This window comes from Oryctolagus cuniculus, chromosome 11 (assembly GCF_964237555.1).
Source record: "Oryctolagus cuniculus chromosome 11, mOryCun1.1, whole genome shotgun sequence".
Lineage (NCBI taxonomy): Eukaryota > Metazoa > Chordata > Mammalia > Lagomorpha > Leporidae > Oryctolagus > Oryctolagus cuniculus.
The window spans coordinates 23,646,785-23,666,718 of NC_091442.1; the positions used below are offsets into that span (position 1 = coordinate 23,646,785).

The 19,934-nt window shown below is 42.8% G+C and overlaps 1 protein-coding gene across 5 annotated transcripts in view; it reads right to left on the bottom strand.

Moving 5' to 3' along the window:
- ITCH (itchy E3 ubiquitin protein ligase) overlaps positions 1 to 19,934 on the bottom strand; it is a 126,407-nt gene that overhangs the window by 61,111 nt on the left and 45,362 nt on the right. For 3 of the 5 annotated variants that reach the window (XM_051846160.2, XM_008256089.4, XM_017341669.3), the window contains 4 exons: positions 13,918 to 13,963; positions 8,780 to 8,937; positions 6,375 to 6,570; positions 3,930 to 4,025 (listed from right to left, as the gene is read on the bottom strand). In XM_051846160.2, coding sequence (XP_051702120.2) covers positions 3,930 to 4,025; positions 6,375 to 6,570; positions 8,780 to 8,937; positions 13,918 to 13,963 — 496 coding nt within the window. The remainder of the gene's footprint in view (positions 1 to 3,929; positions 4,026 to 6,374; positions 6,571 to 8,779; positions 8,938 to 13,917; positions 13,964 to 19,934) is intronic. The other 2 variants (XM_070051924.1, XM_070051923.1) reach the window with 1 other exon arrangement.

Genomic DNA, 19,934 nt, shown 5'->3' on the forward strand with positions numbered 1-19,934 from the left:
GGCCAAGCACTTGGGCCATCCTCCACTGTACTCCCTGGCCATAGCAGAGAGCTGGCCTGGAAGAGGGGTAACCGGGACAGAAACCTGCGCCCCGACTGGGACTAGAACCCGGCGTGCCAGCACCGCAGGCGGAGGATTAGCCTAGTGAGCCGCGGCGCCGGCCCTCATACAAATTTTTTAAATGTTCTGTAAATGGCCGGCGCCGCGGCTCACTTGATTAATCCTCCGCCTGTGGCGCCGACACCCCAGGTTCTAGTTCAGGTTACTCCTCTTCTAGTCCAGCTCTCTGCTGTGGCCCGGGAAGGCAGTGGAGGATGGCCCAAGTGCTTGGGAGACCCGAAGAAGCACCTGGCTCCTGGCTTCGGATCAGTGCAGTGCGCCAACCATAGAGACCATTTGGGGGTTGAACCAACAGAAAAGGAAGACCTTTCTCTCTGTCTCTCACGGTCTAACTCTGCCTGTCAAAAAAAAAAAAAAAGTTTTGTAAATGAATTTAAGAGGATTGTGCCCAAAAATTTATTAAATTTCCTTAAAATGTATCAATCAAGTCCTTAAAACGCAATGCATATTCAGTAAGTCTTTTTATTTTTAAAGATTTATTTGAGAGGTAGAGTTATAGAGACAAAGAGAGGTCTTCCATCCACTGGTTTATTCCCCAAATGGCCACAACATCCACAGCTGGCCTGATCTGAAGCTTCTTCTGGGTCTCCCACATGGGTACAGGGCCCAAGCACTTGGGCCATCTTCTTCTGCTTTTCCAGGCCATTAGCAAGGAGCTAGATCAGAAGTGAAGCAGCCAGGAGGGTAGCACCGCAGGCGGAAGCTCAACTTTAAATAATCTCAGTCTTAAAACAATCATTGAGAAAATGACTCAGGGCCAGCACCGTGGCCCAGCAGGTTAAGTCATTGCTTGCGATTCTGATATCCCATCTGAGCAAAGGTTCAAGTTTTGGCTGTTACTCTTCCAAACTAGCTCCCACTAATGTGCAAGCAGAGAAAGATAGCCCAAGTACTCAGGCCCCTACCACACGTGGGAGACCTGAATGAGTTTCAGACTTCTGGCTTTGGTCTGGACCAACCCTGGCTGTTGCAACCATCTGAGGAATGAACCAGCAGATGGAAGACACCTCTCTCTACCTGTCTCTGGTAACTCTGCCTTTCAAATAAATCTTGGAAAAAAAGTTATTTTTCTCAATGATCTTATTTCTGCAATCATAACAGGAACAAAAATTGCATATAGTTCCTTACAGATATTAAGGACTTTTTCACAAGAATACTTTTGTTTATCATTTTAAATGATTACAAAGTAATTTTTTTTTTTTTTTTTGGACAGGCAGAATGGACAGTGAGAGAGAGAGACAGAGAAAAAGGTCTTCCTTTGCCGTTGGTTCACCCTCCAATGGCTGCCGCGCATCACGCTGATCCGATGGCAGGAGCCAGGTGCTTCTCCTGGTCTCCCATGGGGTGCAGGGCCCAAGGACTTGGGCCATCCTCCACTGCACTCCCTGGCCAGAGCAGAGCTGGCCTGGAAGAGGGGCAACCGGGACAGAATCCGGCGCCCCGACTGGGACTAGAACCCGGGGTGCTGGCGCCGCAAGGCGGAGGATTAGCCTACTGAGCTACGGCGCCGGCCCAATTACAAAGTAATTTTTTTTAATTGAGTGATAGCTGATACAATAACTTGCTGCCTGGTTGGTGACTTAAGGTTGCTTCCATTATTCTAAGCTTATAAATAGCAAAACAATAACACAGCAAGTTTTTTTTCTTCCTTTGAATTAAGACACATTTCCTGGAGAGAATTACTAAGAGTATATGCATTATTATGGACACATACATGTGTGTCGATATACTATCCATGCTTTCTGTAGGAGCTGTTAACTAATTTACACTATCTCCAGTAAAGTTACCAGGCAAAATTCCTCACCAACAAGATATAATCTTCTAATTTAATAAGTAAAGCACTATCTTAAAATATTATTTATTTGAAAGGCAGAGAGAGAGGGAGAGAAAGAGAAATAGAGATTTTCCATTTGCTGGTTTACCCCCCAAAAACCCACAATACGTAGAGCTAGGTCAGGCGGAAGTAAGGAGCCAAGAACTCCATCCAGGTCTGTAATGTGGGTGGCAAGGGACCCAAGTATTTGAGCCATTATCTGCTGCCTCCTGTTATGTGCATTTGCAGGAAACTGGATTGGAAGTGGAGTGGCTACAACTGAAACCAGGTACTCCAATTTGGATGTAAGCATACTAAGGCCCTGCGCCAAACACCCACCTCTTCACTCATTTCTGATGTAAAAATTCCTGAAGTCTTATTCTTCAAGTTTTCCTGCTGGAACTATTTACCTGGCTCAGAGCTGCAGGGTTTAAGGATTAGTTTCCACAAGAGGAAGGGAAGTTATTTAATTGAATAGGAATTATAGCTCTTACCAAATATAAGATAAAGTCCTTACTATATAAAAAATTTTATATTATAAAATTATTGGGTGGCCGGCGCCGCGGCTCACTAGGCTAATCCTCCGCCTTGCGGCGCCGGCACACCGGGTTCTAGTCCCGGTCGGGGCGCCGGATTCTGTCCCGGTTGCCCCTCTTCCAGGCCAGCCCTCTGCTGTGGCCAGGGAGTGCAGTGGAGGATGGCCCAGGTGCTTGGGCCCTGCACCCCATGGAGACCAGGAAAAGCACCTGGCTCCTGGCTCCTGGCTCCTGCCATCGGATCAGCGCTGTGCGCCGGCCGCAGCGCGCCGGCCGCGGCGGCCATTGGAGGGTGAACCAACGGCAAAGGAAGACCTTTCTCTCTGTCTCTCTCTCTCACTGTCCACTCTGCCTGTCAAAAAAAAAAATAAAATAAAAATAAAAATAAAAAAAAATTCTAAAAAAAAAAAAAAAAAAAAAATTATTGCAAAACGGTTCGGGAAGTTCATGATAGAATTTTAGCCTGACCGACCGGCGCCGCGGCTCACTAGGCTAATCCTCCACCTTGCGGCGCCGGCACACCGGGTTCTAGTCCCAGTCGGGGCACCAGATTCTGTCCCGGTTGCCCCTCTTCCAGGCCAGCTCTCTGCTATGGCCAGGGAGTGCAGTGGAGGATGGCCCAAGTCCTTGGGCCCTGCACCCCATGGGAGACCAGGAGAAGTACCTGGCTCCTGCCATTGGATCAGCGCGGTGTGCTAGCTGCAGCGTGCCGGCCACAGTGGCCATTGGAGGGTGAACCAACGGCAAAGGAAGACCTTTCTCTCTGTCTCTCTCTCTCACTGTCCACTCTGCCTGTCACAAAAAAAGAATTTTAGCCTGACCCAGTTCTGGCTGTTGTGGACATTTGGGGAGTGAACTAGTGGATACAAAATCTGTCTCTCTGTATCTCTCTGCCTTTCAAACAAAATGAAAAATAAATAATCAAAAATATATTTTTTTTTTTTTGACAGGCAGAGTGGACAGTGAGAGAGAGACAGAGAGAGAAAGGTCTTCCTTTTGCCGTTGGTTCACCCTCCAATGGCCGCCGCTGCAGCCGGCGCACCGCGCTGATCGATGGCAGGAGCCAGGATCCAGGTGCTTTTCCTGGTCTCCCATGGGGTGCAGGGCCCAAGCACTTGGGCCATCCTCCACTGCACTCCCTGGCCATAGCAGAGAGCTGGCCTGGAAGAGGGGCAACCGGGACAGAATCCGGTGCCCCGACCGGGACTAGAACCCGGTGTGCCGGCGCCGCAAGGTGGAGGATTAGCCTATTGAGCCACGGCGCCGGCTTAAATAATCAAAATTAAAAATGAAGTGAAAATAAAAATCATTCATCACACTCTTAAACAATTCTCATTCTCTAGTTTTCACCCACACCAAAACAAAGTAGATAAAGGGCTGACAATAAGAAAGCAGGAATCAAGGAAGATTATATATAGGCTGAATAAACAGATTATTTTTTTTTTAATTCAGATACTTACCCAGGAGGTAGAGGTTCTGGTCTATCCCACGTTGTTCTTTTTTCGACATGATCTACATAGTAAACTCGCCCATGTTGGTCTACTCTCTGCTCCCACCTTAAACACAAAATTACAAAGGCTAGTATGATTTATGTGTGAGTAGTTTGGCTTCCTAATCCTGTTTTTGCCTTTTTCCCTTATATAATTGTATTACAGAACTGAGGCAACTAAGCACATCAGGTTATAAAGAAGATACCAACAGAATTTAGGAATAAAGTAAAGAAATGGCATTTTCTGAGAGTGATACATATGGAATGACACTTCTTTTATGCAAAAGTCTGCTCTAAAAAGGATGGAGTTCAGTCTGCCTAGGAAACCAAACTCATTCTTAGTTGGATCAGGAATGAGAAATTCAGGACTTGAGGGTAAAAGAATATTATAGTTAATTCTATGAAACTAAACAAAGACTGAACTAACTGAAGGGTGATAGTCTATATCAATTCTGGAAAAAGACTTTATCACATGGGTTCCTGCACAGTACAAGAAAGTAAGTTTTCACCTGGCCAATCTGAGTACTCTGGCTTCCTTGGTAAGTTTATCCCCAAACTGAAGCATATCAGAGTAAACCATCATAGCTTATAAGTACAAGTAACTTCTACAAGCACTCATTCTTTTTGCTAATCTCTTGTACAAATACCCTGCAAATTTGGCTTCCCAACTATGAATACAGCAATCAATTGGGATCTGGAGTAATTTGAATGCCACCACATCTATATGTATAAAAATTGGTCTTACATTAACTTAAAAATATTATTTTTAAAATAATCAGTAGAGATTAAAATAGAATATAAATACTAATTTTCTCAGTTCCCTAAACTATTATTTTGCTATAATGAGTTTATACTGAAAAAAATTCTTTAAAATGGGATTTCCTCCCATCAAACAGAAAAGCAGTTTGAATTAGGTGGCTATTTTATTACTTGACCTTGGTTAACTTCCTTTGGTTCAGGTCCTTCAATTTAAAAAAAATACTCCCATGTTTACTGCAGCACTACTCATAAGAAATGGAAACTATCTAAGTATCCACCAAAATATGAATGGATAAAAAAATGTGGTATACACACAAATATACTGGTCAGCCAAAAAACAGGGTGAAATTTTGTCATTTACAACAACATGGGTGAAAATGAAGATCATTCTTTTAAAAATGAGATAAGCCAGGCACACAAAGATAAATTACCACATGATCTCCACTAACGTGAAATCTATAAAACTTAATCTCATAGAAGTGGCTGGGAAGACTAGGAAAATGGGAGGGATGGAGAAAGGTGGCTGATGTGTACAAAGATACATTTAGGAGAAATAAATTCTTCTGTTTTACTGCATAGCAGAGTGACGATAGATAATGCACTGCTCATTTAAAAAAGGAAAAAGAAAAGTCTTAGAATTTCTTTGACATGAAAACATTCGAAGTGTTTGCAAATACAGATATTGATTCCAACATTATACCACAGTTATATGTATCCAAATATCACATGATGGGGATGGCGCTATGCTGCAGCGGGTTAAAGCCCCAGCCTGCAGTGCCAGCATCCCATATGGGCGCTGGTTCGAGTCCTGACTGCTCCACGTCTGATCCAGCTCTCTGCTATGGCCTGGGAAAGCAGTAGAAGATGGCCCAAGTCCTTGAGCCCCTGCACCCACATGGGAGACCCACAAGAAGTTCCTGGCTCCTGGTTTCGGATTGGCACAGCTCCAGCCATTGCAGCCATTTGGAGAGCGAACAATGGATGGACGACCCCTGTCTTTGCCTCTCCTCTCTCTGTGTAACTCTAACTTTCAAGTAAATATATAAATCTTAAAAAAAAAAAAAAAAAAAAGAAAATCACATGATACCCCATGGAAAAACACAATTTTAATATGTCCATTTATAACAAAATATAAATGATTCTTGGGGTATCTGATACGGTGATTAACCCACCACCTGACATTGGATAGTAGAATGCCTGGGTTTGAATACCGACTCTGCTTTCCATTCCAGTTTCCTACTAGTGTACAACTAGGAAGGCAATAGGTAATGGGTTGAGTATTTGGGTCCATGTCACCCATCTGGGAGGCCTGGGCTGAGTTCCTGGCTCCCAGCTTCAGCCTGGCTCAGCCCCAGCTATTGTGAGCATTTGGAGAATAAGACAGTAGATGGGCAATCTCTCTTTGTCTCTCTCTGCCTTTTAAATAAATAATAATAAAAACAAATAATTTAAATATACCTACTATTTGATTTTACCCTAGAAACAAAAGGGAGAGAATTCAAATGTGCTTTTTTTCACTCTAGACTCCTCAAAGTCAATTATAATAGATGAAGACTGTCATTGAAATAATTAAATTATTTTAATATTGTTTTCCTTATTAATGACTACATGTAGAAACCTGAACAAAACAAATATTCACCAAAAAAATGTTACTTACCCAGGTGGTAGGGGAGCTTGAGTTACAGTATTTAATGGCCTAGGGCCTGAGCCTCCAGATATGGTAAGAGGAATTATTAATCCAGATGTTGCTCCTTCAGATGTACTTGTATTTATATTTGTATTTGTGGGTGGCAGAGAGCTTGTACTTGATCCATCACTTTCAGAAGTAGCAGGTGGAGAACCATTGACAGATGCTATACAAGATTTGGGGAAAGTAGGAACACTCTTTTATTTTCCAAAATCTAAATTAATTATAGAATTTTATCTTCAAAACAATAAAAAGGTAGGGAAGGGCCGGCGCCACAGCTCACTAGCCTAATCCTCCACCTTGCGGCGCCGGCACACCAGGTTCTAGTCCCGGACGGGGCGCCGGATTCTTTTCCGGTTGCCCCTCTTCCAGGCCAGCTCTCTGCTGTGGCCAGGGAGTGCAGTGGAGGATGGCCCAAGTGCTTGGGCCCTGCACCCCATGGGAGACCAGGATAAGTACCTGGTTCCTGCCATCAGATCAGCATGATGCGCCGGCTGCAGCGCGCTGGCTGCGGCGGCCATTGGAGGGGGAACCAACGGCAAAGGAAGACATTTCTGTCTCTCTCTCTCACTGTCCACTATGCCTGTCAAAAAAAAAAAAAAAAAAAAAAAGTAGGGAAGTGAAAAAGTTTCCACTTAATAGATTTGTTCTCAATATCTTAGGTACCATTTACCCTGTGCTTCATTATTAATTACAAAGCACAGATTCTCTGGTGTCTTGATGTCACAAGAAATAAAAACTTTTAGTAATGGAAAAATATTAAAATTAAAATACCATATTCCATGGTATTTTAAGTTTACTTGTAATTTTCTATGTCCTTAAAAATACCTTTCGTATGAAATTCTGCAGATCAGAGACTAATTTTTGATGTTACTATATGAAAGATCTGACTGATATGCAATAATGTTAATATAAATAATTATTAAGCACTTGCTATATTTGCAATGTCTTTTTTTTTTTAACTTTTTTTTATTTTTTTTACAGGCAGAGTGGACAGTGAGAGAGACAGAGACAAAGGTCTTCCTTTGCTGTTGGTTCACCCTCCAATGGCCACCGCGGCTGGCGCACCGCACTGATCCGAAGGCAGGAGCCAGGTGCTTCTCCTGGTCTCCCATGGGGTGCAGGGCCCAAGCACTTGGGCCATCCTCCACTGCACTCCCTGGCCACAGCAGAGAGCTGGCCTGGAAGAGGGGCAACCGGGACAGAATCCGGCGCCCTGACAGGGACTAGAACCCGGTGTGCCGGCGCCGCTTGGCGGAGGATTGGCCTATTGAGCCGAGGTGCTGGCGCAATGTCTTTCAATGTGTTTGCTGACAAAACAATTTCTAAAGGAAGTCATCAGTATTCCAAATCTTAAAGAGCAGGAATACACAGTTAATACAATTATCTACATAAGGAGAAGGCATATGATTAACCATTAAATCATTTAATAAAATGATTTGAGGGCAATTAACTTTTGTAACAATATTTCATTTAATTACTCTGCATTTTTCTGGTCATGCATTGGTAAGGGAAATAATAAGATTAAATATTTGGGTTAATGAGAAAAATGGATATTCTATATGTAAGTGTCTAAACTGTTATTACATGAAACATACTTACTGTATAAGTTTTGCTTTAAAATCTGATTATCATTTAACACTGCTGAATTATCTGCCATGTAATGATTGTTTTTTTTTTTTTTTTTTTTTGATAGGCAGAGTGGACAGTGAGAGAGAGAGACAGAGAGAAAGGTCTTCCTTTGCCACTGGTTCACCCTCCAATGGCCGCCGCAGCCAGCGCACTGCAGCCGGCGCACTGCGCTGATCTGATGGCAGGAGCCAGGTACTTATCCTGGTCTCCCATGGGGTGCAGGGCCCAAGCACTTGGGCCATCCTCTACTGCACTCCCTGGCCAGAGCAGAGAGCTGGCCTGGAAGAGGGGCAACCGGGACAGAATCCGGCACCCCGTTCGGGACTAGAACCCGGGGTGCCGGCGCCACAAGGCGGAGGATTAGCCTAGTGAGCCGCGGCGCCGGCCATGATTGTCTTTTAAAAGGATATTAATGGGAATAAGGAACCAAATTCTCTGCTGTATGTCATGCTTACGTTACATATTTACAACCATGCAAAAAAAATTACATTCTTATCTATACAGTCTATACTTTATAGAACGTACACGTGATTTTTCTTCCTCAGCAACTTCACTCTGGGAAGAAAAATTTAGGGAAAAGGTTGTTCTTGGTTACCTACAGAAAAGATCATTCACGGACAAAATCTTAAAATGTAAAAATACAGCTAGAAAACTGACCTAGAAAGAACTTCTGAAATGTATCTGGGAATCAATTCCCAAATAGAACATTATATACAACATATACTGAAAGCTGGAATACAAACCTGGTCTACGTGGGGTGGGTGGAGGTGGTCGGGAAGGTCTTGGTGGCCTAGAAGGCTTAAAACCGCCATTTGAGAGTGATGGAGAATTATTCCCACTGACCCTCCTATTTTCACTGGACCCTGTATCCTCAGGGTCATCTGATCCATTTGTATTCACTCTGGATAAGAAGGAGAAAATAAATGCCTTTTGAATTTAAGAAAATAGTCAGCAGGAAGAGCAAAACTGAAAGTTTTACAAGTGTGAGAAAACATTCCTAATTTCAGAACAGTCTCATGAAACAAAGTTCCACTGGGTAAAGTCTAATACAACCAGACATAGAAGAGTTATTTGTGGGTACAGAAACACTTGGAACCATTCAGAACAACTAGGTGTGCTGATTCAGATTCTAAAAAATGTCTTAAGAGGAACAAAGTCGAGTTCTCAAAATCCCAATGTATTACAAAGGGTGCTACTTTATTTTAAGAACAGATAACTAGTCCATCATTGCTTCCTTGGTTTCCACTAGCTATTAATGTTATTTCACATTTGAGGCATGGCTGGCTAGAATAAAGACATATACTTATTTCTTAGGGATTGTGCACCTCTTAACACTCCAGTTCAATGGTATACAAAGTGTTTAAAAAGTTGGTGGTCAACTGTAGATGTGCCACAAATCTTCTAAAATTTTTATTTATTTATTAAGCAGAGACAGAGACAAAGACAGAGAAAGATCTTCAATGCTGTAGTTTACTCCCCAAGTGCCCACAACTTGGGCACGCTGGGGGCAGGAACCCTACTATTTAAGCAATCATCTGCTGCCTCCCAGGGTATACATCACAAAGCTGGAATCAGGAACAAAGCTGGGACTTCAACCCATGGACTCAAACCCAGGCATTCTGATATGAGAAGGAGAAGCTTCCGCCCCCACAGACTGTTTTAAACAGATGTCATCCCTTCCAAGGTATGATATCAACTGGAGAGAAAGGATGGAAGGACAGTAACAGGAATGTCAGACTACGAGCTACCACTGCTGTTACCACTTCTCCCAAAGGGATCTGCTCATGGATCAGAAACAGTATGCACTGCCAGTTTAGAGACGCCTCAGCAAAGGCTTCTCAACCTGCACCTTCAGAATAAGCCTCAACAAAATAAATCTAACTTTTTTTTTTTTTTTTGACAGGCAGAGTGGACAGTGAGAGAGAGAGACAGAGAAAGGTCTTCCTTTGCCATTGGTTCACCCTCCAATGGCCGCCACGGCCGGCGCACCGCGCTGATCCGATGACAGGAGCCAGGTGCTTCTCCTGGTCTCCCATGGGGTGCAGGGCCCAAGCACTTGGGCCACAGCAGAGAGCTGGCCTGGAAGAGGGGCAACCAGTACAGAATCCGGTGCCCTGACCGGGACTAGAACCCGGTGTGCCGGCGCCGCAAGGCGGAGGATTAGCCTATTGAGCCGCGGCACCGGCCTTAAATCTAACATTTTTAAGAAGAGAGACAGGGCGAGGATTGTGGCATAGCAGGTTAAGCCACCATCTGCAACACCAGTATCCCATATGAGTGCCAGTTTGAGTCCAGACTGTTCCACTTCCAATCCAGTTCCCAGCTAACAGGGTCTGGGATGCAGTCTTTGGGACCCTGCATCCATGTGGCAGACCTGGAAGAAGCTTCTGGCTCTTGGCTTAGGCCCAGCCCAGCCCTGGCTGTTGTGGCCATTTGGGGAGTAAACCAGTGGATAAAGCCCGCCCCTCTCTCCCTCCCTCCCTCTCTCTCTCCCTCCCTCCCTCTCTCCCTAACTCTGCCTTTCAAATAAAGAAAAATTTTTTTAAATCTTTGAAAAAAATTTTTAAAGTTATATATTATGTGTAACATGCAACATATTTTGATATACATATATAGCTAAATAATTATACTATAGTCAAGCTGATCCAATTAGCTTATTCATCTCCTCATATAGTTACTGTATTTTAAAACGTGTTTTTAAGCTATGTTCTCCAGGAATCTTCCTCCTGGTCTCCCACGCAGGTGCAGGGGCCCAAGCACTTGGACCATCCTCCACTGCCCTCCCGGGCCACAGCAGAGAGCTGGACTGGAAGAGGGGCAACCGGGACTAGAACTCAGCACCCATATGGGATGCCGGCACCGCAGGTGGAGGATTAGCCTATGAGCCACGGCGCTGGCCCTACACAATGCTTTTTAAAGCCATTATCTCAGAGGTAAATGTTCTGAAATAAAAACTAATGCGCAGGAATTTACATTTAACGCAAGACATTCAAATATTTTTCAAGCAGTCCCGGAAACCTGGAAAATACTGTTCCCTAAATTATTTATGACAGTGATTCACCTGGGAACATATAAAGCATTGATTAAATAAATGGCAGGAAAATGGACCCTAGCAATTCCCTTGCAGGAAATTTTATAGATGTCCAGAGTACAAGTGGTTTCATAAAAGAATTTTAAGAAAGAGACTACAAAAAAAAAAAAAAAAAAAAAAAAGCAGCAATACAGTTGCTGTGTAACAGGATCTTTCAATGAATATATAAAATTCTATCAGATTCCCACTGTCAATGGAGGTTTACTATGTAGAAGATGGGTTAACTGATCACAGACTGAACTATTACAACATTCTGTGGGTGACGCTCCAGGAATTCAAGAAATCTATTAAAAGAGATATAGGGGCTGGCATTGTGGCACGGCAGGTTAAGTCACACAACATGTGATGCTGGCATCCCATACTGTAGTGCCGGCTCAAGTCCCAGCTGCTTCACTTCTGATCCAGCTCCCTGCTAACATGCCTGGGAAAGCAGCACAAGATGGCCCAAGTGCTTAGGACCCGGTAACTCATGAGGGCGACCCAAATGTAGTTCCTAACTCCTGACTTCAGCCTGGCCCAGCCCCATCATTTGTAGCCATTTGGGAGGTGAACTATCAGATGAATAAGATCTTTCTCCCTTCCTTCTTCCTCCTACTCTGTCGCTTGCCTTTCAAATAAATACTCAATAAATATAAATATAAGAGACAAGTTTCTTCTAGTCTGCAGAGACATTTATATATTTAAAAAATATTTTCTATTGTTTTATAATCTCAGTAAAGAATAAAAGTGGTTACTCATATTACTCTGAGAAGTTACTATACCTTAATATTCCACTTCTTAAGTGATTAGTACAAAAGAATATTCTTTGTCACAAGAATGACTCTGTGAATGTAGACTTCTATTAGGTAAGACATAACAGCTTTCCTAAAGATGCTGAGTTGTCTTTTTAAAAACTTATTGTCATTGTATTTGGAAGGAAGAGAGGCACAGAGAAAGATCTTCCTACAGAAGTTCTCTCCCCAAATGCTCCCAATACCCAGGGCTGCACCAGGCAAAAACCAGGAGCCTAGAAATCCATCCAGGTTTCCTGTGTGGGTGTCAGAGACCTAAGTACTTGAGTCATTACCTGCTGCCTCCCAGGTACACATTAGAAGAAGGTTGGATCAAAAGCATTAGCAGGAACTTGAACAAGGAACTGATATGTGATACTGGTGTTCCAAGGGGAGACTTAACCATTATACTATACTCTCACTTCTTTTATTCTTTTTATTAGGAAAATTTCCGTAAATTGCAAAGTAGATAGACTTGTATAATAAACTCCCATGTATCTATAACCTAGCCTCAAAACAAAGATTAACATTTTACTCTACTTGCCTCACCTATCCTCCCCTGCAGAATCTGCCACTGTGATGGGCATCATTCCAGATAATCTTCCCTTATGTTCTGCACTGCTTTTCTGGTGCTTGTCTCCTTTTCACTTCTAACTGCCTACCCAGCTTAAGAAAAACAAAGAAGCCAGTAGACTTTTATAACCACTGCACTCTGAATTTTAGACACGTCACTTACTACTTTAAGAGAAGTATCTTTTTTCTAAGATCATCTCCCATTACCAGTTTCCAGGATAATCCATAAACAAACTCTGTTAAGTCAATTAACACAAGCCAAGGCTTGACTTCAATACTTCTTCTTGGGCCCAAACCTCAAGGCACATAGGCATACAAGTACATTGAACCTGAGGGCCAGCGTTGTGGTGTAGCCAATTAAGCCACTGGCAACAATGCTGGCATTCCATGAGGTGCTGGTTTGAGTCCAGCTACTCCAATGCCGATCCAGCTCCCTGTTAATGTGCCTGGGAAAGCAGCAGAAGATGGCCCAGGTACCTAGGCCCCTGTAACTCATGTGGGAGACCCTGGCTTCGCCCTAGTCCAGTCCCAGCCATTGCGGCCATTTGGGGTGAATCAGTGGATGAAAGATCTCTTTCTCGGTCTCTCCCTCTCTCCCTCTCTAACTGCCTTTCAAATAAATAAATCTTTAAAAAAGAAAAAACAAAAACAAAAACAAAAAACACAACTGCTGTAAGTCTCCACCCTCTCTGGTAAAGATACTACAGCTGGTGTTAATTTTCACACGGAGACAAGGTCCCTATCCCAGCTTTCCTGGAAAAGAAGTTTAATAGTTCAGCAATGGCCCTGGAATTTTTAACTCCCTATCTTTGGGAAAAGTGAAGGAAGTATCAGTAATTCGATTATTGTGGGCTTAACTCCAGATAGCTACAGTCAGATAAACCAAGAGACTTCCATTTTTCACATAAATTTCTCTTCTTAGATTGACTCTTGAGCTCTTCTTAGCAATCTTTTATTCTTGTAACAATCTTAACTTTGTTTTAATGACTACCAATGACTTAAAATGACTATTAAAACTCCCTTGTGGCCGGCACCGCGGCTCACTAGGCTAATCCTCCGCCTGCGGCGCCAGCACACCAGGTTCTAGTCCCAGTTGGGGTGCCGGTTCTGTCCCGGTTGCTCCTCTTCCAGTCCAGCTCTCTGCTATGGCCTGGGAAGGCAGTGGAGGATGGCCCAAGTGCTTGGGCCCTGTACCCGCATGGGAGACCAGGAGGAAGCACCTGGCTCCTGGCTTCGGATCCGTGCAGCGCACCAGCTGCAACGCGCCAGCCATAATGGCCACTTGGGGGGTGAATCAACGGAAAAAGTAAGACCTTTCTCTCTGTCTCTCTCTCTCTCTCACTGTTTAACTTTGCCTGTCAAAAAAAAAAACACCAAAAAACAAAACAAAACAAAAGCTCCCTTGTATCTTTCTGAATTCTGTGGTCAGCAGTCAGTGAACTCTTACCTTGTTTCATCCTTGGGTCTGGAGCCATCATCATTCTGTGAAGCACCTTTAACATCAATAAAATTCAAACAGAAAATGAGTTTCAAGAGAACAGTTTTCAATTACTTGTGTAAACATGCCATGTAACCAAAACCTTTGTATTAAAAATGTTTTTAGAAAAACATTCTATTAACTTAGTTAATCCCAATATTTTTTTAAAAAAAGATTTTATTTATTTATTTGAGAGACAGAGTTAGAGAGAAGGAGAGACAGAAAAGTCTTCCATCTACTGGTTCACTCCCCAAATGGCTGCAATGGCTGGAGCTGGGCCATTCCAAAGCCAGGAGCCAGGAGCTTCTTCTAGGGCTCCCATATGGGTGCAGGGGCCCAAACAGGTGGGCCATCTTCTACTGCTTCCTCAGGTCATAGCAGAGAGCTGGATCAGAAGCAGAGCAGCTAGGACATGAACTGGCACTCATATGGGATGCTGGCGCCACAGGTGGAGGCTTAGCCCACTACACCACAGTGCAGGCCCCCCCAGTACAGTTTTAAAAGGGAAAATGTGATATACGTTCACAATATTGAAGAAAAGTTTTACCAAAATTTTGTGTAAATGATTATTATTGTGTAGCAAATGTGAACAAGTAAAAGTATATTACTTACATACTACTTATGCCTTTTTTGGAATATATGCTTGACTCTAGCTCAAACCTCATGTTTTAACCATCTCTGTAACCCAAATATCTCATCAAGAAATGCTGATCAGGGCTGGTATCATGGCACAACGGATAAAGCTGCCTGCCACCTGCAAGGCCAGCATCCCACGTAGGTGCAGTTCATGTCCTAGCTGCTCCGCTTCTGATCCAGCTCCCTGCTAATGGCCTGGGAAAAGTAGCAGAATATGGCCCAAATACTTAAGCCCCTGCTACCCATGTGGGAGATCCGGATTAAGCTGGCTTCAGCCAGCCCCAGTCCTGGCAGTTGTAGCCATCTTGGAAATGAACCAATGGATGGAAGATCTCTCTCTCTGTCTTTCCTTCTCTCTAATTCTGACTTTCAAATAAATAAATCTTTTAAGATTATATTTATTTATTTGTAAGTCACAGTTACATAGTGAGAGAAGGAGAGGCAGAGAGAGAGAGAGGTGTCTTCCATCCGCTGATTCACTCCCCAACTGGCCGCAACAGCCAGAGCTGAGCCAATCTGGAGCCAGGAGCCTCTTCTGGGTCTCCCACATAGGTACAGGGGACCAAGAACTTGGGCCATCCTCCATTGCCTTCCTAGGCCATGGCAGAGAGCTGGATCAAAGTGGAGAAGCCAGGATATGAACCGGCACCCATATGGGATGCCAGCACTGCAGGCAACAGCTTTACCTGCTATGCCACAGTGCCAGTCCCTCAAAATAATTCTTAAACAAAAAAAAAAAAAAAAAAAAAAAGGCAGATAACCAGGATGACCAATAGAACAGATTCTGAAAATAGAAAAACTTCTCTTTATGCAGATTGGGAAATAGCTTTAAGAAATAGGAAAGGCAAAAATGAATCACAAAGTAGCAGAAATGAATGTCATAATATTCGTATTTTCTTCATAGAAAATATCTCTTAAGACTCAGTGAGAATTTGTGTACTATACCGTGTAAGAAAGAAGCGTACAATGATAGCAGTAAAAACAGATTTTGGACAGAGAAGAAAAAGGAAAAACTATAAAATGCAAAAATAAGGATCAAGTTTAACAGTACAGGTCCATTTAGTAAAAGAAAAATTGTCCCTGAATACAGTGAGGGTTTCAGTGAAATCATTCCTATCTTACCCAGAGTATAATTAATAGGTTCAACTCATTAAAAAATGCTGATTTACAACCATACCATACCAAGCTTATCCATGCAATGAACAATTATTCAGCAATAACAAAAACAAAATATTGAAACATGCTTGTCAGGAATGAACTTCAAAAACCTAACACTAAGTGAGAAGCCAGACACAAAAGACCACATATTATATCAAAATGTTCAGAAAAGACCAATTTTTAGAGACAAAAACCAGATTACTGGTTGCCCTAAAGCTACAAGGATTTCCTGTAAATGAACAAAAATTACTTTAAGGGTCTTTTAAAAATTATTTACTTATTTAAAAGGCAGAATGCCAGAGAGAAGGAAAGCAGAGAAAAAGATCTTTCATCTGCTGCTTCAGCCTAGGAATGACCTGTAGTAAGTCACGCCGAACCAGGATCCAGGAACTCCATCCTTGTCTCTGCATAGGTAGCAGGTGCCCAAGTACTCAGGCCATCATCTACTGTTTTCCCAAGTGCATTAGCAGACAGGCAGCTGGATTAGAAATGAGGCAACAGAACTCCCAACTGGCACTCCAATGTGGAATACTAGTATCATAGGCAGGGGTGGTTAACCTGCTGCGTCACAATGCTGGTGCATTTTTTAAGAACCTTAATTGGCTTTTATATTCTACAATCAGGTAATAACTTCATTCAATAAAAGCATCAGTGCTCTAGGCAGAAGGGTAAATATACTCTAATCCTGGATTACAATGATAGTCGTGAAAATCAGTAAGTTGTATATTTGAAATGGGAAATTTTAGGATTTATAAAACACAACTTGAAAAGGCTGCTAAAATGGTAAAAAAATGTTACAACATACACTTCACTGTAAAAGGGTAAATTTCAAGTTTTATAAGAATTATCTTAAATAGAATATATTCCACTAAAATAAATGATAAATGGAACATAAATGAAATCAGGAAACCACACCAAAATAGACAGCAAAGGTTACTAAAATTCAGTAAATTAGTATTGCATTTTTCTCAAAATTAAGAAAACAGTCTGGGGCCGGTGCTGTGGCACAGCAGGTTAATGCCCTGGCCTGAAGCGCTGGAATCCCGTATGGGCACTAGTTCGAGTCCTGGCTGCTCCATGTCTGATCCAGCTCTCTGCTTTGACCTGGGAAAGCAGTAGAAGATGGCCCAAGGACCCTGCACCTGCGTGGGAGATCCAGAAAAAGCCTGTGCCTTTGTCCTCATATTTAAAATAGGGACTGGGTAAGCATATGGCCTAGTGGTTAAGATGCTCATTTCCAACACTGGAGTATATGAATTCAATTTTTAGCTCCAGCTCCAGAGTCCCATCAGTGTAGCTCCAAGAAGGCAGCAGGTGATGGTTCAAGTAAATTGGTCCCTGAAACCAATGACAAAGGCCTGGGTAGAATTCCTGGCTCCTGGCTGCCCTGACTGCTGTGTGCATTTCGGGAGTAAACTACAGGATGAGAGGACTTTTTATCTTTGCTGCTAAGTAAAGAAAAAAAGGTGTTTTTTTTTTTTTTTTCTTCAGAGAGAGAGAGATCTTCCATCTACTGGTTCACTCCCCAAATGGCTGCAATGAACAAGGCTGGGCCAAGCTGAAGCCAGGAGCCAGGAACCAGGAGCCTCGTCTGCGTCTTCCATAGGGGTGGAGGGGCCCAAGCACTTGGGCCATCCTATGCCGCTTTCCCAGGCACATTAGTAGGGAGCTGGATAGAAAGTAGAACAGCAAGAACTTGAACCAGCACTCATGTGGGATGGCAGCGCTGTAGACAGTAGACTAACCCACTGTACTACAATGTTGGCCCAAGAAAAAAGATTCTTATTGAAGCTGATGACACTTCACAGAGAAGTTATGAGAATTAAACATGAAAATATCTGTAACAGTGTCAGCACATAACTATTCCATAAATATTAGCTATTTATTGTTTTACAAATTTTATATTTCACTAGCAAAGTCCAAAGACCATTTTTGTTCAACCTTTTATTTCACTTCAATATGGAATAAAACCATAACTATAAATTTATAGCAAAAGTTATTTAGATATAATTATTTGTTTCTAATCAGAGAATAGTTAAAGAAAAACAATAAAAATCTGACACTTACACAATGAATGTCCAGGAAAAGAAAAATGGCAGTATTGCTCCAGCCATTGTGGCCATTTTGGGAGTGAACCAGCAGATGGGAGACCCTTCTCTCTCTTTCTCTCACTGTCTCTACCTCTCTCTGTAACTCTGTCTTTCAAATAAATAAAATAAATCTTTAAAGAAAAAAAAAGAGAAATGACTGTACTTAAAATTAGCATTAAACAAATGGATTGCTTTTAAAAATATTCCTAATCTCAATTTCTTCAGAAAAACTGATCAGATTTCCAAATCCATGTGTTTTACCCACAGGAAACTCTGGAAGATCTACAAAGATCTCTTCTATTGAGCAGGCCAGTCAGAAAGGGTCCTCCTACCATGAAATAACCAGATTGCTAGATAAAGCAATTTAACACATTGTTCCTGTTTCCTGGGTGCCTAGCAATCTTAAAAACAAACAAAAAATGAACTCACACAAGAGTAAGGATAGGGTGAAGTAAGTAAATGTGACAAACAGGGTGACCCTGAGGGCTGTAATCAGCTTTGAGATGGATCAGAAAGCCTTGGGCAAGCAACAAGGTGGGAGCAGGAAATCAGAGACTGAGATGTCATGCTACAGGCCCTGAAAATGTGCTAATGTGTTCCCAGTTCTATGGTTCACTCTGAGATCTAGCAGAAGCAAAAGAAATTTTTTCTGGAACAAACAATGTAGACACTTAAGATTGTAGTAAATGAAAATCAAATAGAAATTTGCAATCAAAGAACAGCAAATACAAATGAAAATAAAATAAGCCTCAATGAGGCAGAGACATAAAATAATTTATATCCCCAAATATTTCAGACACTGGAATTATCAAACGTAGAACATTAAAAAAGTTATGTATCAAAAGAAAATTAATAAGCAAGAAATGAGAAACTATCAAAAACAAGCATCAGGAGTTGCATTTGGCATGCAGTTAAGAAACTCATCCCAAGTCAGACTGTCTGGATTCAAGTCCCAGCTTTAATCCCAATTACCAGCTTCCTCCTAATGCATAGCCTGAGAAGTAGCAGATGCAGGGGTGGGGAACAACTGACCGACAGGTGATATAAGCCCTGTGAAATCATTTGGTCTGGCCCTGCCAAGACAACTGCAGGCATGACTCAAAATTCAATAAATTTATGGCATGCTTTAAAAAACAGATTTATTTTATTTGGAAGGCAGAGTTCCAGAGAGAGAAGCATCTTCCATCTGCTGGTTCACTCCCCAAATAGCACAACAGCCAAGGATGGGCCAGGCTGAAGCCAGGAGCCAGGAGCCAGGAGCCTCCTCCAGGTCTCCCACATGGGTACAGGGTCCAAGCACTTGGGCTATCTTCCATTGCTTTCCCAGGCCATAGCAGAGAACTGGATTGGAAGAGGAGCAGCTGGAACGTGAACCAGTGCCCACATGGGATGCCAGTGCTGCAGGTAGCGGCTTAACCCCCCATGGCACAGCACCAGCCCCCAGGCTAATTTTTACATTGATAATTGTGTTATAAAATATCCAAATGGTCCTTGACAGAAAAAAGGTTCCCACCCTGTAGAAGCATAGCCTGAGAAGCAGCAGGTGATGGCTCAAGTTATTGGGTCTCTGCCACTCACATATGACACCTGGATTGGGTTTCCCTTTCCTGGCTTATCCCTTCCAGCTGGCCCAATCACAGCTGTCATGGGTGTTTAGGGAATGAAGCAACAGATGTGGGGTAGGTGTATGTGTACGTGTGTACATGTGTGTGTGTATGTGCTTCTTAAATCAATAAATTAATTAATTTTTAAAAGGCAATCATCAGGGCCAGTGCTGTGGCATAGGGGCTAAAGCCACTGCCTGCAATGCCGGCATCCCATATGAGCACTAGTTCGATACCCAGCTGCTCCACTTCTGATCCAGCTCTCTGCTATGGCCTGGGAAAGCAGTAGAAGATGGCCTGAGTCCTTAGGCCCCTGCACCTGCATGAGAAGACCCGGAGGAAGCTCCTGGCTCCTGGATCGGCGCAGCTCCGAGCGTTGTGGCCAATTGAGGAGAAAACCAGCAGATATACCTGCCTCTGCCTCTCTAACTCTGCATTTCAAGTAAATAAATAATCTTTAAAAAGAAAAAGTTCATTTCTTGAGAAATAAACAGTAAAG